This window comes from Strix aluco, chromosome 38 (assembly GCF_031877795.1).
Source record: "Strix aluco isolate bStrAlu1 chromosome 38, bStrAlu1.hap1, whole genome shotgun sequence".
NCBI classification, from domain to species: domain Eukaryota; kingdom Metazoa; phylum Chordata; class Aves; order Strigiformes; family Strigidae; genus Strix; species Strix aluco.
In genome coordinates this window covers 556,361-583,742 of record NC_133968.1, presented here as the reverse complement: position 1 = coordinate 583,742, position 27,382 = coordinate 556,361, and the positions used below count along the sequence as shown (strand labels likewise).

The following is a 27,382-nucleotide window of genomic DNA, read 5'->3' as shown; positions in this document are numbered from 1 at the left end:
CTGTTTCTCGGGGTGGGGGTGAGCTGGGGCTGCAGCCAAACATCCTGCAGGTCAGCAGCAACGCCGGGAGCGGGCTGGGGCTAAACGGGACAAAATATGAGATTTGCTGCCCAGGTTTTCCTCCCAAGGGGAAAAAAAAGCATCGTTTTCACAACTTTTCCTTTTTTGTTGCTGTTTCAATTTGGATTCCACATGACAAAATTGGCCGGTACTTGCGTGAAACTCAATCGTGGTTCAGCTCCGCGTCACTTGGGTCACCGATGGGGCCCTGGGCTCCAGGACCCCGCCAGGATCGGGCCCCCTCCCGCCTTTTCCATGAAAACCAGCGTGTTTGGGGCCAGACTGGGAGATCTCGAGCTCCCACGCTGGTTCCACGTGTCCCACACCCCTCAGCCCGTGCAAGAGCTGCTGGCAACAGCCTGTTCTTGCACGTGTGTGTGCACTGCGAGGTGTGTGGGTGTGTGGGTGCTGTGGGAGTGGGTGTGTACACGCGTGTGTGTGTGTGTGCACTACAGGGTGTGCGGTGTGCTGTGGAGACCAGGTGTGCAACGCGTGTGTGTGTGTGTGAGCACTACAGGGTGCGTGTGGTGTAGGGAGCGGGTGTGCACACGTGTGTGTGTGTGAGCACTATAGGGTGTGTGTCATGTAGGGTGTGGGTGTGTGCACACGTGTGTGTGTGTGTGAACACTATAGGGTGTGCATGTGCTATGGGAGGGGGTGTGCACACGCATGTGTGTGTGTGAGCACTACAGGGTGTGTGTTGTGCAGGGAGTGGGTGTGTGCACGTGTGTGTGTGTATGTGTGCACTACGGGGGGGTGCGTGCTGCAGGAGAGAGTGTGCACACATGTGTGCACGTGTGTGTGCACATTAGAGGGTGTGTGTGCTGCAGGAGCGGGTGTGCACACGCGTGTGTGTGTGTGTGTGTGCACACTCCGGGCTGTCCGTGCCCTGCCAGGTGCGGTTGTGCCCACACGTGTGCGCTGCAGGGAGCGGCCGGGAGCCGCTCTCAGCCGCCCGGTGCCGGGGGTCCCCGGCCGTGCCCCCCCCCCCAACCCGAAGGCAGCTCCCGGGACACCCCACCCCGGCGGCAGCCCCGGGGTCCCGCCCGGTGCCCGGTTCCAGGGCTCGGCCCCGCCGCTCGGTCCCGGTTGGCCCCGTCCCCCCTCCTCGCGCCGGTTCCCCGGACGATACCGGCGGCGGATTCGTTCGAGGAGTCGCGGGAGGGTCACGGACCCGGCGGAGCCCCGGCCCCCCCTCCGCCGCCCCCCGCGCCCGCCCCGACGGCGGGAGGACGCGCCGCCGCCTGCCCTGTCGCCGACAGCGCTGTCGTGAGAGACCCCGGCGGCCCCGCGGTGAGCGGCGGCGGATTAACGAGACCGGCGGCGCGGAGCCCCCCGCTCCCCCCCTCACCCCCGCCTCGCGACGGTCCGGACCCCGCGGAGTCTCCCCCGTTGCCTGCGACAGTCCCTGTCGTGAGCAGCGCGGCCTCTGTCACGACACCCGCCGCCGGGGACGCCGTCGGTATCGCCTTTTGGGCGCACCGGGCTCTGCCGGCATCAACCCCCCGGGGGGAGCGGGGAGCGGGGGGGCAGGGGGTGTCCAGACCGGAGCGGGGGGGGTCCCCGCCTTGATGGGGCCCCCGACGCGCTCCCGGCTCAGGCGCGCTCCCGGGGGAGGCGGGGGGCGGCGGCGCTCACGGGCGCGGGCGCGGACACGGGCGGGGGCTGCGCGCTCTGCCCCGCGCACGATCGCGCCCCGCTCCGCTCCTCTCCCTTCCCCTCCCTGCCGGTACCGCTGCCGGTACCGCTGCCGGTATCGTTATCCCGGTAAGTGCCCGCGCGTAGACGGGACGGGCGGGGATGTGATGCCGGTAACCGACCGGCGGGGGATGCCCCGTGGAGGGCGGGGGAGGGGGTGACACGGGGGTGCGCCCCATCCGTGACCGGAGACACCGGCACCGGCACCGGCACTGGCAGCGCAGGGACCCGTCGGGCCGCCGTGTCCCGACAGGACGGGATAGGGAAGGGGGGGGGGAAGCCCCGCGGCCGCAGCCCCCGGCGCAGCCCCCGGTGCGGGCTCCGGGGATGCCGGGGGCAAGGTCGGGCTTAACCCCAACGGGACCGGGAGGAGCGGGTCGGGTGGCCGCCGCCGCCGCCGGGATTTCGTTGCCGTTCGTTAAGCGGAGCTCCGGGAGGTGGCAAACGACCGGGAGGCACCGGGGAGCCCCCGACGCACCGGGAGGGGGGGTGACCGGTCCCGGTTCTTACGGCTCCTCTCCGCCCGCAGCCCCCGCGCTGGCCGCCGGCATGAAGACGGAAGAGGCTCCGTCCTGCCTGCAGCAGGCAACGCCGGTCCTGGGCTTCGGTGAGTGCCGGAGAGACCGGGAGCGGGGTCACACACCGGGGAGTGGGGAGCGGGGACCCCCTCAGCCCCCCCAGCTGCCCGCCCCATCCTCCTCCTCCTCCCCGGGCCGCTCCGGGGGTCTCGGCGTGGCCGCAAGTTGCAGCTGGACCCGCCGGCCCTGCCCGTTTTCTCCCAACCGCATCATCCCCTCGGCCGTCAACGGCATCTCCCGCTCCTCTGCGGCGTTTAGTCCCCGCTCGGGAAGGAGATTCCGTCCCCCCTGGCATTGTCGGGGTGACCTGGCGAAGGGGGGAGCACCCCCCTCGCTCAGCCTGGCTTTGGGGTTTGCCAATTTGGAGGAGGCAAAAGCCACGGCGAGATGTTGGCACGCTGCAAAATGCCATCGGGCAACCCCAAAGCAGCTGAGCTTGTCCTTAACGGCAAACGGCACCGGCCCAGGGCGCAGAGCCCGGAAGGGCCGGGGACACCGCGAACATCCATCCCTTGCCCGCCCCGACCCCCCCGGATAAACCCCACCGGAGCCTCAGTTGATCCCGGTGCCCCGGTGGTTTGGGGGAGCAGCTCGTGCAGGGCCCCGCCGCGGCGCCGCGGCCCTCGCCCAGCCCAGCCGCCGGCCAGCGCTGCCTTTGCCGACCCCAAGTTTTGCCGACAGTGAGGATGTCTGCCCCCCGGAGCCGGCGGGGGGTTCACAGGCCGTGGGGGGGTGTCTGGATGCGGGGGGTTAATTCTGGCCGAGGCACCCAGAGCTGCCTCCCCGCGCGTCCCTGCCGGGTCGTGTCCCCCTCGTCGTCCCTTTTCCCTTTCGCAGAGAGACACAACATGGTGGGCCGGGGTTCCTCTTCCTTAACATATTTGCAAGCCCAAACTGTTGCGTTTTTAGAAGCCTGATGGTCTTTAGGGCAGAATCTCCTTTACTTTCAGTTTTGCCTCTTTCTCCCGGGCTGGCTGTGGGGGTTTCAGGCAGGCCGACAGTTTTCCCAGGATTTTTCATGTCCCCTCTTCCCCCCGGAGCTCGGGATCGCTCGCTCCTCTCCCGTTGTGTTACGGCATCGCTGTGTTCGTGGCCTTGTGCCGAGCGAGACTCAGCTGTGACTTATCTCTGGGCAGAAACCTCCTCTCCGGGCCCTGCCCGTGCATCCCGAGCCACGGCACAGGCAGGCAGCAGGCAGCAGGCAGGATTTTGCTGCCTCCTGCCATCCCAAATCTCTGGCATCCTCCTGCCTGCTCACGGAGCCAGAGGGAGGGACAAACATCCCCGGGCTGAAGTTTTGTGTCTCTCCCTTTTAAACTGATCCCACATTCCTGGAGCTCCCTGGCAATTTAACTATCTGCTCTCAGACTAATTTACTGTTAGATTATTCCCTGCTTCTTCCCCCTAAATTAAAGAGGAGTTGGGGATTTTTAGTCCCAGATGCCTCTAACCCACTGGAGCTTTGGCTGATCCCGCAGTGACATGCAGCCCGTGGGGTCAAAGTCAAGAAGGCTGAAAATATGTGACTCCAGCCATTAATAAGGGAGAAAAAAGTGAGGTGTGGAGGCTTGACGTGGGATAAATATTTGCAGCAAACCCCTGCACGTGCCTGCAGCCCCTGGGACGTGGTTGCTTGTTGCCTTGGCCACTCCTGGCGTTATGGAGCTGCACCCTGACAACTCTCGTGCTGCTGCTCCCGCACCACCAGCAGCGCGGCAGACATTCATTTTTCCTCTTCTTGGGCTAAAATCCTCATTTCCACTCCTGATCTGCTGGATCCCGATCCGCAAGGAGGGCTGGCAGGGTCTGGTCCCCTCTCCAGCTGATGCTGTCACCCGATTTCCAGGTCCCAGCACTTAATTAACGAGCTGTGCCGAGTCTGGGAGCTGCAAAGGACTCGGCTTGCCGCAACGTCCGGCATCGCCCGGGCACGTCTGCAGGCTCAGCTGGCTGCGGCGCCGGCTGGGATGCTGGAGATGCAGGACCCAAACCCAAACACCGCAATAAAGTGGGGCAGAAGCTGCTTTAGCACAAGACACCCCCATTTTTGGGTGCCTAGAAAGCCCAAATTAGCCCGATTTGCTCCCTGCAAACAATCCCTCCTGTGCTGGTGTAACAGCAGCAGCGCCCTTCACAGCAGAGAGCATTTGCCGCGGCTTCAAATGATTTCAGGACTTCGGGAAAGCTAAAGCTCGACAGAAAAAGTGTTCTGAAAGCTTCCTGCTCGCGGATACTTTCTGTCTGCTGGCATTTTGCCTCCACCGTGGCGGTCCTGTCTGCTCCATGCCCCGCTCATCCATCCTCCTGCCACCCATTTGGGCCGGAGGAGACCAAGGAGCTGGAAAACAAGTTGCTGATGGGCTGATTCAGGGTCCTGGCCGGGATCTTCCCCAGCGGAGGAGTGTGGGCAGGTGTAAGCGCTGCTTCCCAGAGCCTGGGAGAGAAGATCTGTGGGGCTGGGAAGGTCTCGGCACCTTCCCGGAGAAGCAGAAAATCCCCTTTTGCTGGAGATGCTCCTCTGGGTCTCGCAGCCTGGTGCAGAGGCGCGCGCTCTCCACTGGAACGCGTCTCCTGCCATTTGCCAGCGCTACTGGTTGGCTTTGTCTCTTTGCCCTGGGATGGTGCCCAAATTAGAGCTGGGCTTAGTGTTCCCCTTCAACCCCACGTTCCTCCAAGGTGCAGCAGCCCTTGGCAGCTCACTGTGTCGTCCATGGGACACCATCAACCTCCCAACCCTCCGAGGGGGCTTGGGCGGGTGTTACCCCAGGATCCACAAGCTGACAGGAGGGTAAAAGCATCAAGAGTCTGGAGAGGACAGAGATAAGTGCTCGTAAAAGCCAAGGAGCTTGGCAGGGTGGAGGTTGTGGACATCGGAGAGGGTGCCGCTGCCTGGCTCAGCCCGCAGCCCAGATCCAGCGCACCAGATAGCGTATTTATTGCTCCCTCCTTTACCTTGAAGTTCTCCTGATGAAGCCTTTGAAGAGCAGCCATAGATTTACATGTTGATAACACCGAGGAGGAAAAAAATGCCAAAGCTCTGGAGCCTTTTTAAGCAGCTCTTAGCACCAAATCTGGGGTGAAACTGGATGAAATTCAGATGCAGGTCTGTCCTCTGACCCTGACCAAGGTTTCCAACAAGCTCAGCACCCACTGTCTCCCATCGAGACACACATATATTTGCTCTCCCGTTCCCAAATGTGTGTCCTCTGTGATTTATACAGTGCCAGAGCCGTGGGCTTGGGGTTCACCAGGAATTTACCACCTGCGGAGAAACCCAAAACCTGCTGCTTTTGCAGAGCCAACTTTGACATTTATTTCCAAGGTTGTCACAAAAAAACTCTATGCTGAGCCTCCCTTCTCCCTCTCCTACACTAATGCCACGTGGCTCTAAGAAAACAAAGCAAAACCCAACAGTGGATGATTGCAAGGAGTTATGTGAGGCTAAGCATCACCCCCTCCCAAAAGACACACACTGTTACTGCAGGACGTGATCCTCCTTTTCACGCCGCCTTTTCCCCGCTGCCCAGGTTCAGACTCCAAGATGCGGGAGGTGTGCGCCGGCTGCGACACCCCCATCTCCGACCGGTTCCTCCTGCGCGTCAACGAGCGCTCGTGGCACGAAGGCTGCGTGAAATGCACCGTCTGCCTGCAGCCGCTCTCCGGGACCTGCTACTGCCGCAACCGGCAGCTCTACTGCAAACACGACTACGAGAAGTAAGTGCCGCTGAGTTTCTCTGATTTTTTTTCCTTCCCTCTTGGCTCTGTCGTGGCTGTGCTGGAGGCAGGGTGGGTTTGGGCAGGAGGTGGGGTTCTGGGAGGGTGGGTTGGGAACAGGCATCGTGGTGTCGGGGTCAGGTCAGCTGGCGAGGACCGGTGGGGGGTGATAAGGACACAGAGGTGTCCTGCAGAGGGGTGTTGCCAAAGAGAGGGACGGTGTTTGGCTTTGATTTACCATGGTGACATGGCAGGGAGGAGGAGGAGGAAGGGATGAGCTGTTGGCTGAGGAGGCAGAAAGGATGAGCTGTGGGCTGGCGCGATGCTTTTCAAGAAGCGAAGGCCGCCCAGGAGGTGACAGCGCTCCGTGCCTCGTCCTCCTGCGACACGTGGGCTGGCAGGTTTAACTCACAGAGCTTCGCTTTGCAGCAGAGGTCCTGCTCCCGGGGCGAGGAGCAGCTCGGGCAAGGACGGGGTGGGATGTCCCCTTCCCCTTACGCTGGGAGCCCGGCGCGCTCCTGCAGTGGGGCACCTGCTCCTGGGGGCGAGGGGGGACCCGCTCCTGGGGTGGTGGGAGCCCCCGTCTGTGGTTACACCGCGTGGTTGTGCCTGTCTGTGCCGTGGGCAGGGGCTGGGCTCGGCTCTGCTCGTGGTGGCAACGCTGTCCCCTCGGGAGGGCCAACACCACCACGTGTGTAGAAGGGAAAGGGAAAGGGAAAGGGAAAGGGAAAGGGAAAGGGAAAGGGAAAGGGAAAGGGAAAGGGAAAGGGAAAGGGAAAGGGAAAGGGAAAGGGAAAGGGAAAGGGAAAGGGAAAGGGAAAGGGAAAGGGAGGGGAGGGGAGGGGAGGGGAGGGGAGGGGAGGGGAGGGGAGGGGAGGGGAGGGGAGGGGAGAGGAGAGGAGAGGAGAGGAGAGGAGAGGAGAGGAGAGGAGAGGAGAGGAGAGGAGAGGAGAGGAGAGGAGAGGAGAGGAGAGGAGAGGAGAGGAGAGGAGAGGAGAGGAGAGGAGAGGAGAGGAGAGGAGAGGAGAGGAGAGGAGAGGAGAGGAGAGGAGAGGAGAGGAGAGGAGAGATAAAAGAGAAATAGAAAAAGAATAGAATAGAATGGAAAAGAAATAAAAAAAGAATAGAATAGAATAGAATAGAATAGAATAGAATAGAATAGAATAGAATAGAATAGAATAGAATAGAATAGAATAGAATAGAATAGAACAGAATAATTTGTTGGAAGGGACCTACAACAATCATCTAGTCCAACTTCATTTGCTTTTGACCACCTTGCCAAGGCTTCCAGGAGAAGACAGGGCTGTCGCACTCCTCTGCTTGTTGTATAATTTTAATTGCGCGTCAAATGAGGTGTCTGAGCGTTAGCGAGTCCAGAGGGAGCTGAACAGAGCGAAGCGGCCCGCGGAGCCGGAGGGGCTGAGGGCATTTTGTAAGTGCAAGCTGGGTTGTGGTGGTGGATATGGAGGGAGACAGCCCTAAAACGAACGCGTGGCAGGTACCTGGAGGGGCTGTGGGACCGCGGGGGGAGGAGACACCTGCTCTGCGCTGCGTGATTTGATAAATATAACCATTGCTGCATGTGAAATCCTCGGAAAAAATCGGGTTTTTAGATTTATCCCAAACTCAGCCTTGTCTGCAAAACTCAAAGAGCAGCATCTCCCGCAGCACGTCCCCGAATTGCGGCCGCGCCTGAGCTGGCGGAGTGGCCGCATCCTGCCCCAGCACTAAAGCAGTGAAGGGTTTTTTGCCTTTAGTGGTCATAAACTGGATTCTGGGATTCTGGGATTCTGTAAACACTTTTTTTAACACGGCCACTCAGGTGCTTCTGTTAGCACTTCTCACACTGTTGGGAGGTGAACACGGGATGGAGAATCTCCTCCCTCTGCCACTCTTTGGCTCTGTGGTCACAGGGAAATCCTTTCCCCTTCACTCTGACCCGCTCTGGTTGGAAACTGGAGCCTTCACCCTTCGCTTTCCTTCAGACTCTGGTGACGTCCCTTTCCAAAGGGCACCGGGAAGCCCAGGGAGCCTATTTGTGCACCCCCATTTTTTGCAGCCTGGAAGCATTTTGCAGCAGAGCAGCTGCTGGAAATGAGTCCGGGAGGACAGGGAAAGGGGCTGCCCTCTCAGGACAGCCTCATGTCCTCAGTTCTGCCCTCCCCTGGCAGCCCCAACGACCCCCAGATGGCATTTTTTTAGGCGGGGGGGTGATGTGGCACAAGCCACTCGTTTCCCCGAAGGCTGATCCCTGAGCTCTGAGTGGTGAGAGCCCGTCTGCTGGCCACCCCCTTTCCTTCAGCATCTCGGGAACAAGAGATAAGCTGGAAGAGCCTGACGGGAGTGCGGGACCTGCTCCTGGCAGTGAAGGATGAGCCAACGCCGCAGCCTCCTGCCTGGATGCACCAACCGAGCGGCATCACTCCACAGAGCCGGGGCAGGGTCGAGTCGGCCGGCGGTTATCTCTTGGCACAGAGCACTTTGATCATGGCTGTAAATAAACGGAGCCGCTTCCACACCGGCTGCTGGCTCCGTCCACCCTGCAGCAGGGCAGGGGATGGCTCGAAGGCAGGGGATGGCTTGAAGGCTGCTGCCTTTCCTTCTGCCTCTCGCAAGAGAGCTAAACAACCCTGGTGACACTCCAGCAAACTTCAGCTACATCAGGAAACACTGTGAGCTTCTCCCTCCCTGGGATAGGGAGCTCCTCAGAGCTCAGCAGCTCCCTGACGTTGCTGCTTGTCACCAAGGCTGCTGGCAATGCCATTAATGCCATGGCACCAGGGCAATGGGTCAGGCTCGGTTCGTGGCTCATGCTGACGGTGGTGGTTCCTTGGTTCTCCTCTGCCAAATAAGCATCTCCTGTGGGCACAGCACAAAGTGCTCCCACATGCTCCCTCCCAGCTCATCCCTCCTGTATCGAGACTTCCACTGAAATATTAGTGGGGGGACAGTGCTGCTGCCCGGAAAACTTGTCTCTGGTTGTGATGTCCTGCAGCTGGTGCCGCTGGGGAGAGCTGGTGATGGGACACACAAACATCCAAGGATGCTGCCAGGAAGATGCTCCATCAATGCCCTGAAGTTTGGCAGCATCCTCTTAAAGACTGAACAGTTCAATCTTATCTTCCCTGTGCTTCATAAAGGAGGGTGCAGCCTCCTCCCAGCCACTGACGCAAGCGCTTGGCAGCGATGGGAATGGTAATAAAAATATGGGGGCTTGCCCGCTTCCCCAGGGTGGCTGGGAGAGGCAGGGACAAGGAGCTGGCAGGCACAGCCACAGCTTGACGTGGAGAGGAAGGACAGGTTGCACGAGCACAGCAGCACCCACACCGTCCCGGCAAAGGGTGAGGGTCCCAGGATGCTTTGACCCAAGGGAGGTGGAAGTCTGTAAGGTCGTGGCTTTGGCTGTGTTGCAGGTAGACAGGAGCCAGGCGCTGGAGTGGGTTTGTCCACTGTGGTTAAGAATAACCAGATAAAAACATGTTTGCAAGACCGGTCTGTAAGGAGCATCGTCTCCTCCTCCAGGCAATTGGGGGCCTGACCCGAGGCCAGTGACGGCATTTCCACGTGGAGAGACCTCAGCCTCCAACGTTGCTTTTTTGCTTTGATTTTTGGGCAGGATAGCGTGGCCACGCTGGTTTTCCTAGCGCCGTGCTGCATTCGGCTGCAGCTGCAGGGCTGCAGACCCCTGGCACGGTCTGCTCCATCCCGCTTCTGTGCGCCAAAGTATCTCGGCCAGTTTCAAAAACACCCCTTAGGGTCTCCAACTCCTTAAATGCTTTTGAAAGTTGGTGCTTCAGGCACTTTTGAAGGCGTCTCTGCTCAGCACCTTTGTGCTTCCAGCATGGGAATTTCCAGGGAGGCAAACTCTCAGTCCTCCTGTTTGGAAATCTTGTCCTCCAGAGGATTCATTCTTGGCCTTGACTTTCCAAAGTTCGTGGTTTTGGCCAGCGATGAATCCCAGACTGCAGAATCCAGTGTCGCCCTGGGCTGCGGCGTAGACCAGGGCTTGCAGCGTGGTGACCTGGAGGGGAGACCCATCTGGCATTTATTCCTTCTCATGTGAAACTGTGCAATAAGAGGAAAATGCTTTAATGGAGAGATAAGCCAGCAGCTGCAGCTGAACGTGGGGGAAGGAACGGACTGTTGATCTAGAGATGAAATGTTAAGCCTGAAGATGGATGTTGTTCTGCAGTCCCTATCATATAAAACCACAATCTGAAGGCTTTTGTGAAACTCTCCTCTTCCCCTCTTGCCTGGGGCCCAGCCAGCTCTCCTGCGCTTTGCTCAGGCACCTGCCCTGTAAATCCAGCTCCGGGCAGCTCGTGTAAATGCAATGGCTCAGGAGGAGGCGGGGAAGGAAGGAAAAATACTCCTGAACGATGATAGAGTGGCTGCAACGGCCCAGTCCTGGGCGCCTTGTTTACTTTGAAGTTTGTTTTGTGGAATGACAGGCGATGTGGGGGCTGCTGGGGAGCTGTCAAGAGGGATCTGAACCGCAGCCTTGCGCTGGCAGCCTTCCCCCTCTCCTCCACACTCTCCTTTTGCCCATGTGGAGATGATTTGCTCGTCCTCTGTAGAGATACGGGGTGAACTCGGCTCGAACCTGACTTGCAGCTTCTCCATTGCCGAGCGGCTGCTGGCACGTGACCGGCACAGCTGAGCACAGACCAAGTCCTCGCCAGTGCCCTCATGGTCCCCGGTCTTTGCCCGAATCACGCGGTTTCTCCATCTGGTTGTAGAGGCAAGAGGGTTGAGGAGGGGTTGACCAGCACATCGCAGCCATCGGCGTTGCCTCCATCCGTTCTGGGGTCCTCTCGGAGCTAGGCTGGGTGAGAGGGGCAGATTCTAGCGCTGCACATGAAGCTGAGATAATATTCCCAGCCATGAGGGTTTTGAAAGCCCACGAAAGGGTGGCCAAGGTTTAGGGAGATCCTTCTGAACCAGGAGAAGCTCATCTGCCTTAAAAACCCACCTCAGCTGCCCCTGCCTGCCGAGCAAGGGTGTTCAGAGAGCAGAGACGGGAAACTTGGGCTCCAAGTTTGGTGCACAGCTGCCAGATAGGTATTTTGGTACCCTGGGGTGACATCCAGCATTGTCCTTTGGGGACCTTTAACCACTTTGGCCAATTTTCTGGGCTGTGCAGGTTAGGAGAAGGCGAGCGCAGTGATACGAATGGAGTTGCTTGAAAAACAGGAAATAGGAGCTGACTTTTTTCATCGGGCGGAGTAAGCAGGTTAAAGATGTGGGCTCAGGCGATGGCTGGGATGTGGAGGGAGGGTAAAGGGGACCAAAAGTCTCTTGTACATCCAGAGAACAGCCGAGGAGTAGGCAGCAGCCCTGCTTCTCCCTGCCAACCAGGCAGTGACCCTCCCTGCCTGAATATCGGGGACTGACCCCGACCGAGCACTTGGCAACTCTTCTGAGCAAGCTGGTTAATGTTTAAAACCATGTGGGAGGGCTCCCCTCCGAGCAAAGATCTCCCGGGTAGGAGCAGTTGGGACAGGACAAGAATGAGCCCAGGCGCTGTGTGCAAACCCCATTGCATTCCAGAAGCAGAAGTCAGGCCTTAAAAATGATGAAACTGGTGTTGAAACCAGAAGGATTTGTTGGGTTTTTTTTCTTCTTGTGGTGGGATTGTTTTGGCTTTTAAGTATAAAAGCTTCGCCTTCCCCTTTGCGGCGTTTGGGACATTTGGTCAGCTCAGAAATTATCAGAGTGTTTCCTAGGCATGATGATATTAAAAAATGGTGCTTGAGGTGTATTTATAACCCAAAAAACAGGGACTTGAGGGCAAAACGGTGCCAAAATGTGACGGATTGCAAGGGCTGATGAAAGCTACTACTCTTAAAAAGGGGCTTCTGGTTGCCCGTCCCACCTTGCTTTACCAATCCATCCCTCCTGCTCCGCTCGGCCACGGGGCTCCTCCGTCTGCTGAGCAACGGGGTCCCCCCAAGTCATGTCTTCTCCTGGCCCTCCCTCTCCATCCGGCTGGAGGGAGGTAATGAAAAGTGACAGCGCTCTGAGAAGTGAGCAAATAAATGAGATAATGAGCACCCTTGACAAGGCAGTGATGAATGGAGCCCGCGTGCCCGGCTAACAGACCCTGCGGGTACCTCCATGAGTAGCACAACGGGAGCCGAGGGGACGAAGGAGGTGGGAAGGAACGAGCCGGCAGCTCCTCCCAGCTCCCCTGGGCTGGGTGATGGGACCAAGTCCCGTCACCCTTCGGTAGCACCCATTAGCAGGGCGAGTTGTCGCTGGTCCTCCGAGGAGCACCCACAGCTGGTACCTTGAGATACTTTGCTCCTCCAAACTGGGGAGGTCACTGCAGCCATCCCTGCTCCACCAGAGAGGACCAGTAGGGCCTCAGTAGCGCAGAAATTGGGCAGCTTGAACCTGGGATAGAGCTTGGGGGCCTGTTTTTAGGACAGCCACGGTGGGTTTGCAGCCGTACGTCTGTTGGACACGGCATGAGCGCTGCCGTGGAGCAGGACCAGCTCCCCAAAGCTTCGGTGAACAACCCAATCACAAAATCTCGTGCCTTTTTCCCCCATCCCAAATATTTCCTCCTGCCTCGCCGGGTGGGTGGTTGAGCCCCGTCTCCCACTGAGAACGAAGCCCGTCTGATGATTAATGACGTTAATTACACAAAGCTGTTCCTACCCCAGTTCTCACTGTTCCCTTGCATTGGTTTGTTCGCAGGGCCCAGGAAATTAAACACTAACTCTATAATCACTGCGAAATGAAAGAAATATGCAGATGCGCCTTGAGCGCGATTAAGAGACCAGCCACCACGTGCTGTCTGTTCCCCATCGCTGTTGGATTGTTTTTCTAATGGGGGGAATACCTGGGGGAGGAAGAACTTTTTTCTCTGTGTGGCACATTATTTTTCTAGTTTAATTAAATGTAATTTACTTTGATAGATACTCTTCCTCTTTTGGGCTGTTTTTTTCCTTCCTTGTTTTGTGTCCCATGGCTTTGAGTGTCTCCCAGACCCCATGTCACCAACTTTCATACTATTACTGGGCAGAGTTTTCTTAACCACCCAGCTCCTGGAGCCCTGTGACCATAGTCTAATGTCAGTTATGCCTGCCTGCAAAAAAAAATTTGCTTTCTCTTACGATGAGGAAAAGGAAAATATGACCCCAAAAAAGACTTAGATATCAAAGTAAACAGCCATAATTCACGGTACCGTCTCCCCCCAACCAGAGGACACAGATGTACCTTAACAATCGAGTGGTTGTAAAGGTTTTGGATCCTCGGCGCTTCCAGTGAAAGATGTTTCTTATCCCTTTCAGGCTGCAGGTGACTTTTCGGGCACGAAGCAGATATCGAGGATGCCACCACCTGGGGCTGGGGAGGTGGACATGGTCCAGCAGTCTCAGAGCGGCACAGGCTTCGACAGCCAGCTCTTCAGGGCTGAGCTTATTAACGTGGTGCTGATAGACGGGCTACAGCTCTACCTTGCCTTGCTCCCAGCCCGGCTTGCAGAGCTCCCCGGGCTCGCTCCGGGCTTGGCTGCAGCACGTGGGGCTGGGGAAGGAGGAGGGAGGTCTCGCTCAGGTCAGGGGTGGCTGTGAGGGTTTGCACTAGACGCAAGGCCTGGCTGGGTTCGGACAGCGTGGCTGGCAGTATTTCCCCCAGGTTAATTCGGTTTAGACCCAGCACAACTCCAGTTTGTGGGTTCCTGCCCTGAGAGAGCTGGTGTCTGGGCGAGGAGCAGGGCTTGCTGCAAGGCTGGGCTAGCAGGCAAGGACCAGGGTTAGAGCTCCGGGTGCTGGTGCAGTTCTCATCCCAGCACCTCCATTCCCCTCTCCGTGCCTGGAATACCGCCTGGAATACCGTGGACCCCTCGCACCTGGGGGGGCTGGATGTTTCCTGCACGCACCGAGCACTGCAGCTTGCTTGCAGGAAAGCCGACACGCTGCTCTGTCAACTCTCCCAGCGCCAGCTCCTAAAGCAGCCCACCGGGGAGGGCTCTGGGACAACAATTTCTGAGTTTTGAAAGCGCCCAAGGGTTGGAGGCTGTCCCATGCTCCTGCTTCTGGCCGCAGCATCTCTCTCAGTCCAGGACCAGGGACCACAAGAGGGCAGCCGCGAAGGCAAAGGTGCCAGAAATAAACTCCTGAGAGGCAGCTTCCAGCAGTGCCAGGGGCTGCAGCGCTGGAGACAGCAGGCAGGCAGGAGGGCAGGCAGGAGGGCAGGCAGGCAGGCAGGCAGGCAGGCAGGCAGGAGGGCAGGCAGGCGGGCAGGCAGGCAGGAGGGCAGGCAGGAGGGCAGGCAGGCAGGAGGGCAGGCAGGAGGGCAGGCAGGCAGGCAGGCGGGCAGGCAGGCAGGCGGGCAGGCAGGCAGGCAGGCAGGCAGGAGAGGCTCCCATCCAGCACAACCATCCCGACCAGGCATCCTCAACTGTTAATGCTTTAAGAAACCAGTTTTCTCCCAGACTAGGAGATTGCTGGAGCACAAGGGGAGCCCAGACCCGGTTCTTCTCTCTTCTAGATCCTTTAGAGAGGGGCCACTAGAAGGTTTTTAGAGGCACTCGGTCTCAGCAAAGAGTTTGCACTAACGTGGAGACCCCACAGCTGGTGGGGCTGATTGTGAGGATTTAGGGGAAAGTGATTTATCAGAGAGGTGCTGCCATCCCCATATTATCACATTTCTTTTATTTCTAAACTTGTCTAACACTGCAAGTGTTGCACTGACAATCCATCACCCAGTTTCTTCGTCCTCCGTTTCCTTTGAGAAGCCTGGGCACTAAAGGTGACAATGTTGAACGAGTGCTGTTGGTGGCACTCAGCACCCCAAAAATGAGACCCTCTGACCTGTCCCCCCAGCCATCTGGGAGGGGTTAAGTTGCTCTTTCTCCCTTTTTCTCCCAAGGTATTTTCCTACCTTCTGCTCCCCAGTCCCCCTCTCTTTCCCTCTGCTGTTCCCACTCACCGAGGGGCTCGAGAGCCCGGGTAGCCCCACGCCTCCTCCCGCGTTGCTAACACGCTGCTGGAGAATGTGCCCCCCTCCTTCCTAGCTGTTGCACAAATTGAATTATAAGCCAGATCCATAATCTGCTTCCAGCTTTCATTTCTCTCTCACCCTTAATGCAATTAAGCTTAGATTTGGTTAATTACAGTTTATCCTAACTATCTCGGTGGCAGCTTCACACATCTTTGACTGCTCAGGGAGGTTTTTTCCACTGTTGGGGTCCCGCCGATACAGCCGCGGTGTATCGGAGCCGGTCAGCTTGTGAGGAGAAGCAGCACCTAAATCCCTTTGCTGATTCCTGGATGTGGTTTTGCTGGTGCCAGGAGAAAGTTGTAGCTAGAAAGAAGCTCAGGCTGTAAAAAAAAAAGATACACAGGTTAATTAACAATATGCTGTTAAACTGGTTACATTAATCACAAAAAGCTGTGTCATTCACTTTTGGTGCTTTTAAAATTAGGGCTTTAGGTAAATTTAGGGTCACAGTTTAAGCAGAGAAACAAGCAGCCACGCAGCACCGCACCCGTTTAATGGGCTTGTGCACGACCAGGCAGCCTTTTCTCAGCTACTGCCAAAATGGAAGCTGCCTTGTTAATCTAGACTCGGGTTTAAACTAGTAATCCCGGTTCGTCTTGGAGGTGCAGCAAACCTACCGCGCTGCTTTGGGTCACAGACCGCCTGTGTACAACTTGCTGGTGGCTTTGTGGACTGGGAGAGTCTACGCTGCAGTTTGTCACCTGGGCCCTGAGGCTTTGGCTTGCCTTTTTTTTATTCTCTTCTTTTCTTTCTTCTCACTTTTAACTTCCCTTCTCTTTATTCCTACCCCTCCATCACAAGGCGGGCTGGTCTGTAGACGGAGATCTCCCTCACTGTTAAGTCAGCCAGTTTCTTGAGTTAAACAAGTGGGTTCCTGTTAAGTGACAGTTTAACAGCTTTCATGGTTTAAAAAAAAATCTCTTTAGATTTTTAAAATCTGGATTATGTTTAACTGGTATCTGCCTTACGAGCATCCATGCAGAGGGATTCAGAAGCTGACTGCGTTAGCTTGGCGTGCTCTCTCTGGAGCAGATCACTCATTAAGGCAACTTTACACTCCATTTTTTTTCCTGAGGTCTTAGAAGCGTACCTCTCCTCTTCCCAATCCTTAACACAGGCTTGGCTTTTTGCTGAAATATTGTCCCAGCCATGTCTTGGGCCACGGCTGTCTTGTATGAGCACGTTAATTCTTTCTAAACCGAGTCCTGCTTTAAAGGACTTTAAAGGACTTATTCTCAGCCCTTGCAGTGAGGCTGCTCTGTGACTCCTCACCCTCACAGCGCCGAGAGGAAATGCCCAGAGCTATGAAAAACTCTAGCAGGACACGGCCAGGGACTACAGTTTCCAGTTGCCAAGTGCCCACCTCCAGCTTGTCACCTGCCCAGCTCAGCCCAGGGCGCGGAGCTCTGAAACCCTTCCCAAGGCACCGGGGGCATTTTGCCAGGAAAAGTTGGCTCCGGTCGCCACGTTAGGATGGGATGAGGGAAATGTCATTCCTGGTGGCAGGCAGCAGCCCTGCCCAGCCACGGTGCCCCGTTACTGCTGTGTGCTACCGAGCCGTCCCCTGTGCCACCACACGCCCCATTCCTCGTTTAAAACAGAGAGGAGAGGGAGCGAGCGCAGAGTTTAATTTAAATCACATCTCCCAAGCTTGTTCTTTTCTCAATCAATATTGCTTTTTACATCATATCTAATCTCTTTTTTTTCCCCCCTTCCAAAGTAAAATTTAATTAAATAATTCTAATGAATGTTTAATGATGTTCTTTTGTCATTATTAAATCTGTAATAAAAGTGTCTGCAGCCCTTCTACCTCCCTCCCCCTCACTTCCCCCATTAATACCCCCACCGCCAGCCCTCCCTCTCCCGTGCACACACTGTCCTGCTGTCTCTCTTTTTCCCTGCCTTCCCCCGTCTCGCTGTGACAACGCCAGCATTCAGACCTGCAAACAGGAAATGAGAAAAGGAGAAACAGGATATTGAGTTTGGATACTATCTGGATCGGTAATATCACCCCTAGCTACTAAGCGAAGGAACCCTTCTCCTGCCAGGCATACTAATGGAGATGCGGAGGCTTCCCGGAGCCATGCAATAAGGCAGGACAAAATCAATATGAATTGATAACTCCCAACTTTAAACCTGTGGACCTGGAGCGAGTTTTTTGGTTTGTGTCTTGTTGAGCGGGGAGGGGGAAAACAAGAGGAGAGAGAAAGGAGCTGATGGTTCCCTTCCCAGGGGACAACAGGGAGGTACTTTGTCTCTTCCCAAAAAGGTGGAATCCCCATAGCAATGCTGTTCCCATTTTTTTTGAACTAGGGATTGGAGCTTCCTAAGAGCTCTGTGTGGAGCAAGAACCAGCCTGAGCCCTAAAGTGGGGCAGCTCGCCAAGGCACTACTGTCTGCACTTGAAAAAGAAAATAATTCCAAAAAGAAGAGGGCAATGCTGCTCTCCAGGGGTGGCTGGCTTGGGGCAGGACCCACCTCCTCTACCCTGCACTAGCTTTGCTCCGTCATTCCGGACACCTTGCAGAATATCCTTGAAAAAACAGCAAGAGCAGGAGCCCACAAGAGCTTCCGAATTATGGTGGGAACTTTGCACGGGCTCCAGAGAAATAAATGCTGCACTTGCTCAGCGCAGCTCCGGGCCTCCCGCAGTCTGCTGTGCCCCGCTCAGCTTGGGGTAGGACTCCCACGGTCTCCTGTTGGAAATATTAAAAAAAAAAAGCATTTAGAGTATACTCTAAAGAACATAAAACCAAAGCTGCAGCCTAGTTCCAGTCTGTAGAGATTCAACAGCTGAATCCCACCTTCCTACAGCTCAGAGGCAGCCTCATGTGGGATTAAAGCAGAGCAGGAGCGTTTTTGCCTCGGCTTCGCAGCGGTGAGGGTGATGGCAGGCGCTGGATTCCCCTCCGTGGCACAGCCCCAGTGACAGAGTATTTTCAGTTTAGGAGGGCTCTTGCGGGGCTGGGAGCGCAGGGCAGCTTGGATGTGAAATGGGGTGTCAGCAGCTCCAAGCCAAGGGTGGGGGCGAATGGCTCAGGGTACACCCTGAGCTGTCACCCGCCGCCCTGGGTGGGTTTGGAAGGAGTCTGCTCCTTTTCCTCCTCGGAAGCAGCGGTTCACACTGGCTCCTGGGGAGAGTGTGGTCCTGCCACGCTGATCCCTCCCTGCAAACTCACAGCGGGCTTTGGGAAGGGCTGCGCGCTGCGAGCTGCCCCTCCAGGAAAGAAAGCACGGAGACAGGTAAAACTCAGTTTTACGACCCATTTTCCTCGCCACGGAGCTCTGTCTGCAGGGAACGGCTGTGGGGTGTGGAGGGGGATGGTTTGGGGGGGTACATGCTTGCAAAAGCACGCAGCCCCCTTTTCCCACTGTACTTTAGCCGGTAGCACCATCCCTCCCACCTCTCCTTCACCTGACAGAGCCACTCACCGCAACACAATCCCTCCCTGGCAGTACTCAGGGAAAAGGGGGGAAAAAAAAACAACCAACCCACATTTTTTGTTAGCATTCAGCAGTGATATGACAGGCGCCCTATGAATTCTGGGAGATTTTAATAAAGAAGACAGGCCTGTGAAATTTAATAAAAGAGTTCATCAGATTATATGGTGATGGCTCAGTGCCACCGTGCTGGCAGTAATATCCTCGCAGTGGGGGGTTTAACCCCTTGAGGGACAGAGCAGCAGCACAGTATTAAATCTTTCAGTAGCATTTCACTCGTGTCACTTTAATATTTATGAATCTCTCTGGCTTTGGGAACCTCTTTGGTGTTGTTTTGCTTTTCTGTTTTGCTTGTGGTTTAGGTTTTCGGCAGTGGTAGTGGTTGGGGGGCGTTTCAGCCTCAGTTTTCATCGCTGACATGAACAGAATCAAGCCCAGGGAGCGGAGCTTGTAACACCTCTTACCTTCTGGGTGGGTGCCAAGGGCATTTACAGGGTCCAGCCAAGCAGGACCACACTTACGAGATGAAGTTTTTTTGGCTACTTTTTATAACCGAGCGCAATTACATTAAATGCTGCTCGTGGTGCTAGATGCAAAGCTCTGGGGAGATCTCTTTGCTCCGACCCAAAATCCTTCTGTCCTACGTGACTGTGGTGCTGCCCTCACCCTTCCATTTCCAGCGCTGGATGGAGAAGGTCGGGTCATTCCCTCTGTGCGACCGTGAAGATGCAACAGCAATAGTGCCACAGTGGCTCTTCGACTCCTTCCCCATCCTTCTGCCTTTTAGTGAAACATTTAAGTGCAATGATAACACCTGTTACTTTAAATTTGTTTTTTCCGCTCCTCGGGGCAGAGCTTTGCACGCAGCAGGCAGTTTGGCTTTGGTAAGCTTTGACTTCTGAAGACTTCTTTTCCGGTGTACACGCTCACATTAGAGGAAGATTGAGAATGTTTGAGTCTTGGCCATTTCTGACAAGAGGCACAATTGCATAATTACACACTTACAAAGTTCCTTTCTGGGGGTAAATCTATTCATGTAACCTATGAAGAGCTCTGGAGGGAATGGAGAGCAAAGGTAACTGTTGCCCCCAAATTACTCCTTCTCTCTCTGACCCAGACGTTGCTGGAAGAAGTCAGAAATTAAGCAGAAGGAAATTTTCCCCCCTTAATCCCCTGGTGCCACTCTGTATCGCTGAATTGGGGGAAATGGCTGTTGTGGTAGGGAATGAAAGAGCATATTGTGCTGCTGCTGCCTCCTCGTTTCCCTTGCGTGTCCCCTTCCCCATCACGCCCTCAGCCCCCAGCCCGAAATCTGGAAAGAGGCTTTGCAAGTTCCACTTCAATATTTCAGACGGCTACAATGGATTTTGCAGCTCAATGTTAAGTAAACAGACCTTGCTTAAGCCTGGACTGCTTCATTTTGACTAAACCCTAACTAAATAAGCTAGTTTCATGAAGCACAGGCCTCCCAGCTTATTCCTTGCTTCATTAACACCTTTTAATCCCGTCGAGACCATCGTGTGCCCCCCAAATTACCCTTCCCAGGCCTGGGTCAGCGTCTTCTCTGGGCCATGGCAGGTCAGAGAGGTTCTCAAATAACTTGCTGCTCCGCTCATCCCCATCTGGAGAGCTGGGAGCTGGGCTGCTTCTCCTCCAGAGCCATCGGCAGAGCCAGCGGTGCCCCGAGCGGTGACAGGGATGATCAGCAAGGATTAACGGAGAGTTGGGCGCTGGGGTGTTTTACCAGCACTAAAGTCTGATAAATGAAGTCCATGAAATGTCTGAAAAAATGTAGAAAGATCTCCAGGCTCCTCAGCTGGGTGCAAAAGCCGGACAGATGCACGTGGTCGCTGCGCTGTGATTCCTCTTCCCGCTGCTCCACGCTTTGAAACTTTATTGAACTGAATTTACACGCTGAGCCCTCCCCAACTGTTTTGTAATTAAAGGAAAGGTGGATTGTTAATGGTAAAAACGAGACGGTGATGCTGTAGGTAGGGTGAGGGGATCAAATCAAGGAATTGGTTTTCACAGAGTATGTAACTCCTTGCTGCAGGATGCTGTTGGGACCAAGATTTCAGGAAGCATCAAGAAGATTCTGGGTGCTGCCGCAGCGTCCAGGCGTAAAAGAGAAAAAGAGAAATAGCGTTGGGGCTTCCAGGGCGTTGCTGCCCGCGTCCCGCAGGCCGGCAGCGCTCAGCCTTTTCGGCAGATGTGGCAGCCGTGCGGCCCCAGAGCCGGCCCCAAGTACCTCCCGGCAGGAAGAGCGTGGGCAGGCGGCGGATTTGGCCTCCGGCCCAGCGCCAGAGCTCTCTGAGGGTGCCCTGTGTCTTCATCCCCGCCTGGGTGACACGTGCTGCCTCTGAGTTGGCAAACGGTACAGATGTGCTTGTCCTCCGTCAGGCAGCTGCCAGGCTGCTTCTGCCCCCAGCGCTGGTCCTCGTGCCTCGAGTGTCCGTCAGGGTGACGAACCGGCTGCCAAACCCTGTCCCTGTCACCCCAAGCCTCTCTCATGAAGCTGACTTGTGAGTAACTGCTCCTCTTGCTCCAGAGCCGCCGCCTTTGCAAATCCCAGAGATGTTCCCGCTTATAAGCCCATCTGCCTTCCTGCTACTGACACTTTTTCCATCAAGGTGAGCCCTCCCCTGGCAGGAAAATCAAATTCTATCGTTCTACCTAATTACCTTTGCAAAGGTAATTAGCGGCAAGCTGGTAAGAAGGACATGGGATATGTACCTGCGTGAATGCACCTGCCTCTCCTCACTGGACGGCTTCTGAACATTCCCAGGAATAAAAGCTGATAGCCTTATATCTCCTGTAAGGAAATCTTGAACAGAAATCAAACTCAGCTGGGATTTTGAGGAAACCAGGGTGTTAAGTAAGGATGTGGGGAGACCTGGTCAAAATACAAGTGGAGGCACGTGGACTATGAGGCTCAGGAGGCGTAAGGGTCTTTCCAAACGACGTGGGATATAGCTGTTGTGAGTCACAGGCACTTCGAAGTGGTCCTGCCACTGCCGCTGAGGCTCTGCTCTTCTCCGGGAGCACACAGAGGTCTTGCTCGTGTCACTGCTGTGCCTAAATGCACTTTTCGTTATGAACCTGGGAACCTGCTTATTTTTGGGACTGTCCCTCAGCATAGTTTCTCCAGGCAGCTGCTTCTAGACACCGTGTAGCCGCGTCCGCAGCACAGCCTCCCAAGCCTCCTTGTAACCCACTGCCAGCAACGGAGATGTATTTTGTTCCTATGGCAACCCAAACAATATTACCTTGACTTAAACGGATTCAGGCAATATTAAAACCAGCCTCTTTAGGAATTCCTGGTGTTGGAGGGGCTGAGAATTTTAATTTTGTGTAATGCGAGCTGACACCGTGTTTATGAGCTGCTTGCTGAATGTTTTCTTCAATTAGTACAAAGCAGAGCGGATTTGTTTTCAGGGCTTAGCTGGGAGATGGGAGGGTGCAGGCCTTGCGCTGCCAAAAGCGTTATTGAGTTACGCTGCAGTAACGGCGCTTCCCTCACCTGATAGCTGCAAAAAAGCCCTTTTCATGGAAATCTGGCACATGACAGCATCTTTAAATAAGGCTTGCTAACTGCCTCGTCCCAACAGCAGCGGGAGGAATCGGCTTGGTGCCTTGCAGGTGAATAGGTCTCCTTTCCCGGCTCCGACATCTGTCTCCACGTTTCCTTGTTCTGCTCCATCCCTCTCGCTGTCAGCCTGCTCGCAGTCAGGAGCACATCACGCTCAAAGCTTTCCTCTACCTACCTTGGCTAAGCAAAAAGAAAAAAATTCTGGACACTTTCCACAAGCAACCGGTGATATCACTGAGGCTGGAAATATAAAAGGACCCAGGGAATGTCCAGAATCTATATGGATAAAAATAATTAAGAAAACACAAGTGTGAAACAAGACAGGGAGTTTTCCACCAGTGTTTTCCTAAACTATCCTCTTCCTTACTCGGAGTCAGGTCGGGATATTGAAGTAAAGCTTCTGTTTGTCCGGTCTACGTTCTTACTGTGTCTGTCCCTGGCTTTGGGGCTCTGGGGCAGAACCAGCTTGGCCTGGGTGTAAACCTGTCTCTGAAAGGTACGGTAAGACCAGACGGGAGCATGGGGCTTGTCTCAAAGTCAAGTGATATTTGCGCCACTAGATTCAGCTACACAACAGCATACAGCAAAGGCAGGCAGATCTTTCTTCAGGGACAGTAATTCTCCCAGCTGAGATGCAAAGAAAAGTCAGCACTCACTTCTAAACCAGTTGTTTGAAGGACGAGGGACAGAGACCTGGCAGGAAGAACCCACAATCAGCATAACTAATTATAAGCGGTTCTCAAGAAGATAAAGACATGACAAAGTCTAGTTGCTGGGCATGGAATAAAGTAAGATTCCAAGTGGAAATAAGGAATGAGGAGTTAGTTGGCCTCTGGAACCTCTTCCAAATGGATGCGGAAGATCCTCCTTGCCTCGGAGCCCCCAGAGCGTGGCTGGCTGCCCTTCGCCGCACATCCAGGCCCGAGGTGGGAATCCCTGGGCGAGAGTCTCTGGGTTGGACTAGATCACCGTTATCTTCCATCTGGGCTTAAAGTCCAGGAACGTAAATAACTTAATGTTTATGTCACATGGTCCCGACTGATCCCAGATAGCCATGATTGTGGGCTGGCTCTATTGTTGGGTCTTTTTTATTCTTTTTACTATTTCATTTCTGCTGTAACAGAAGGACGTTGGTGTTAGGAAAGGGACAGATTTGGACTCAGCCCAGATTCGGACTGGGATTGTGCCTGGAACACAGTCCTGGTTTGCTCCTTCGTTAAGACAGTGCGAGGTTGTGGTTAAAAGGCTGCTCTTTACTCCCAGCTTTTTCAACTCAAATTCGACTATTATTTTTCAAGTGTGAATTACAGAAAGACAAAGAGGAAGAGGGGAGAGAGAGACAGGGAAGGAGAGGGGAACATGCACACAAACACACTCACACAAAGGAGAGAGAAATCCCACACCATTCCAGTTGGAATGTCCCAGACACTTCAGCCGAAAGCCACCGCACAGCACAAATCCAGGGTGGTATTTGGAAGGGATGAGCCCACCCCTGTAAGCCTCTTCATCCTGCTCCGCAGAGTTTGCCAGGAGGATTAACCCAGTCTTGTTCTCAATCCCAGTTTATGAGTTCCCTGCTGGTGGGGAAGATCCTGTGTGTTTAAACAACAGCCTAATTAATCCCTATTTTATTACTTTCTCTTGTCAAGTGGCTAAATAGAAGCTGTCAGCCGGCAGCCACCACCGCTCACATTTGTTTAGATCCCAAATTACTTCATCAGAACCATCTGCTCTGTACGCGGGGCGCTCAGCAGTTGTTTATTTCTCTCTCTGGACACGGCGTGGGGCACAAACAGCCTCTCCCGTGGGACTCCCTGCGTAAGGCTCCTCCAGGCCCTGGGTCCGTAAAGTCCTCTCACTAGGAGCAACCTAACAAAGCCAGGCAGTGAACAGCCCTGGAGAGGAAGAGGGGACATGGATCTCTGTCCTGATGGGCCAGGCAAGTTCGTGTTCTTCCCTGGTCCCACAGAGGGTCAGAAAGCCCCAAAACACAACTGGGATGTCCGCTCCTTGCTGGGATGTGCTAGCACAGCTCCAAACACCCACCCCCTTCCTCCCTTGGCTTCCTGAGCCCCAACCCAGGGCTGATCTTCCCTGCCCGACATCCAACCGCCGGGACCTTCTTTGCAGGTTGTTCCAGACCAAGTGCAGCAGCTGCCTGAAGGCGATCGCCCCCTCCGAGCTCATCATGCGGGTGCTGGAGAACGTCTACCACGTTCACTGCTTCTACTGCTGTGAGTGCGAGCGGCGCCTGCAGCGGGGAGACGAGTTTGTGCTCAAAGAGGGGCAGCTGCTGTGCCGCAGCGACTACGAGAAGGAGAAGGAAATGCTGAGCGCTATCAGCCCTGCGCCCACTGAGTCTGGTGAGGGGCCAAGGCTGGAGCCAAGGGTGGGGAACCGGGGCGAGCCTTGCAGAGGGCAGGTACTGCTTAGGCCTTAATTAGCTACGGGGAAGGATGCGGAGGGAGGAGATGGAGGTAGGTGGAGGTTTTAGCATCTCTTCCCCCTGGTGATAGGCAGCCAAGGGGGTACCAGGCTGCCGAGATCCACTCGGCCAATCTGGAGAGGTCTGGATGAGCTGAGATGTAGCAGAAGGGACAAACGGGGCCAGGCCAGCCCTTCAGCGATGTCTCAGAATTGACAGCGTTCCCCTGAGCCCCAGCTCGGTCCATGAGCTTTCCTGGCTTCACTCCACACTTCTGCTCCAAATCGCACCTTAGAAGGTGCGATTGGAAGGTCAAAGTTATTGGAAGGTCAAAGTTTCTCTGGATCCTTGCCCTGGGAGATGGCTCAGGAAGGTGGCTCTCTGCTGAATCCCTGCTACTGATCTTCCGTTGCAGTGAAAAGCGAGGACGAGGACGGCAGCCACTCTCACGGCAAAGGCGGCGAGGAGAGCAAAGACCACAAGCGCTCCAAGCGCCCGCGCACCATCCTCACCACGCAGCAGCGGCGGGCGTTCAAGGCCTCCTTCGAGGTTTCCTCAAAACCCTGCAGAAAGGTATAAGGAGGCCACTCCTTGGCTTGGATCCTTTTAAGTGCAACTTAAGTTCTGATTCAGCTCTCCGGGTTTTGTGGACAGGTGAGAGAGACCCTGGCAGCCGAGACGGGCTTGACTGTGCGGGTGGTTCAGGTCTGGTTCCAGAACCAAAGAGCCAAGGTGAGTGTCGGTTCCTGGGCCACAGCTGCGTTCTGCCTGCCTGTGGGATATCCCACATGCTCGTTCAGGTAAAAGGAAACGTAGAATAGCTTAGAAAAAGAAAAAATTATTAGAAGAACAGCTCTGCAGGACCAAACCACAGGTCCCCCTGGTCCTACAGGCCACTATCTAGTAGTAGCACAAGCTTAAAGAGAAATATAAAAATCAATTAATTATAGATGTTTGCAGGGTTTAACATTTTGAGAACGGTCAGTGTTAGGTTAGTGGTTGGACTAGGTGATCTTCAAGGTCTTTTCCAACCTTGATGATTCTGTGGTTCTGTGGTTTTCCATGTTGTGGGTTTTATTACTCTTTTTCTACTTGCTTTTTCCCCCCTCACTATAGAAAGACTAGAAGGATTTCCCACTTCTTTCTACTAGAAGTTGAAACATTTCTAATTTTGCAGAATTTAAAGGGCGAAACCAGAAAATACGTGGCTTTGAAAACCTCACTTTGTCATAAAACAAACCTGTTTGTTTTTTAAACTGCAAATGGCATCTCCCACAGAGGTAATACAGCCTTTCCTGCCAGCCCTGTTTCTCAGGCAGGGGAGACTGCAGAGGAGTCACCGCGAGGAGCCTGAGCAGGGCTGTGCCGCGGCCGGGCTCGGTCTCTGTGCAAGGCAGGTGGCCGTGGCCGCTGCTGTGTTAAACGTGACCCTTTCCCCTCCTCTCTCAGTCAAACCCTCAAACGCGGGGTCTCCGTCTCCCTGCAGATGAAGAAGATTGCCCGCAGGCAACAACAGCAGCAGCAGCAACAGCAGGAGCAAGACCAGCTGGGCAACCCTCGCTTAGGGACCGGCCGCGGGACCGGCCGCAACAGCCGGCAGAGCAACGATGACAGCGAAGGTGAGGAGCCACGGCACACGGTGACAGCTCTGGGGGCCACAGGCTGGGACGGAGGGGATTGACTCGGATGGATTTGAGCGAGAACGGGCACAGGAAGAGATTAGCAAAAAGCAGGCGGGTTGTAACTGAATTGGTACGTACAAGCTGGAATAACTTGGTAATGTCCAGCCAGACTCCCGGGCACTCGTGACGCAGCACGTACCTCCTCTTTTTGAGAAGACGACGGGGCTTTTCTGTTGCATGTATGCACCAAATACCGCTGCAGCAACGTCAATAATGTTCTTGTGACAGTGCTCTGCCCCAGCGCGTGCTGCACACCCTTTGCTTCAACCCATCCCACCGGTTGTGTCTTTAGACGGCGCGAGTGTTCACGGCCTGGATGGGCTCATGGTCCCCTACCCCAGGATCCCCCAGCAGCAGCTGCTGCCCCTGGACCAGAACGGCTACAGCACAGACTTGTACAGACAAGGGCTGACACCGCCCCAGCTGCCAGGGGACCATCTGCACCCCTACGGTAGGAGAGCGGTGGGGAGATTGTCCTGTCTCTGTGTCAAAGCTGCACGGAGCACTCCAAGTCATGAAAAGCCAACTCTGCTGTGACACAGCCCAGCAGCAGTGAGCACTCCGCAGGACCTGGACTTTGGGCTGAGTCTTTCTCAGCAGTTTGTAGAGGCCAGAGCCTCAGACTGAGCTCTGCTAGGGGCCAGGGAGCGGGCTGGGGTCTTCACTCCATCCAATGTGAAATCCAACTCAGACAGTGGAATAGGCTGCCCGGGGAGGGGGTGGGGTCACCATCCCTGGAGGGGTTTAAGGGTCGTTTAGATGAGATATTGGGGGATGTGGTGTAGGGGAGAACTTTGCAGAGTCGGGCTGATGGTTGGATTCAATGATCCCAAGGGTCTCTTCCAACCTGAATGATTCTGGGATTCTGTGATTTGAGTGAGGCAGGAAAGAGTTACACCTAAAGCTGGTCCTGTGTGAGGGGTTCACCTCATACCAGCCCTGCTGACCATTGCTCTGGGTGAAACACGGCCCTGCTGTCACCCTCACACGCCATGTTCCCACTCATTTCCTTTTCCTTCCTCCTCTAGACTCTGAAGGAGTTTTTCACGATATGGACAGTGAGAGCATCAGCCACCTGGGAGACTGCCTGCTGTCCACAGCTGAAGCCAACCTCCTCCAAGCCCGCGTGGGCAACCCCATTGACCGACTCTACTCCATGCAGAGCTCCTACTTCACATCCTGA

General features: G+C 55.3%; 1 protein-coding gene across 1 annotated transcript; it reads left to right on the top strand.

Moving 5' to 3' along the window:
* The first annotated feature begins 1,631 nt into the window (after positions 1-1,631).
* LOC141917461 (LIM homeobox transcription factor 1-alpha-like) lies at positions 1,632-27,382 on the top strand. Its single transcript, XM_074810662.1, has 9 exons — positions 1,632-1,827; positions 2,288-2,365; positions 5,864-6,050; positions 24,223-24,455; positions 24,933-25,090; positions 25,172-25,249; positions 26,004-26,136; positions 26,492-26,650; positions 27,228-27,382. Exons 1-9 carry the CDS (start codon positions 1,632-1,634, stop codon positions 27,380-27,382), a joined length of 1,377 nt encoding a protein of 458 aa, XP_074666763.1.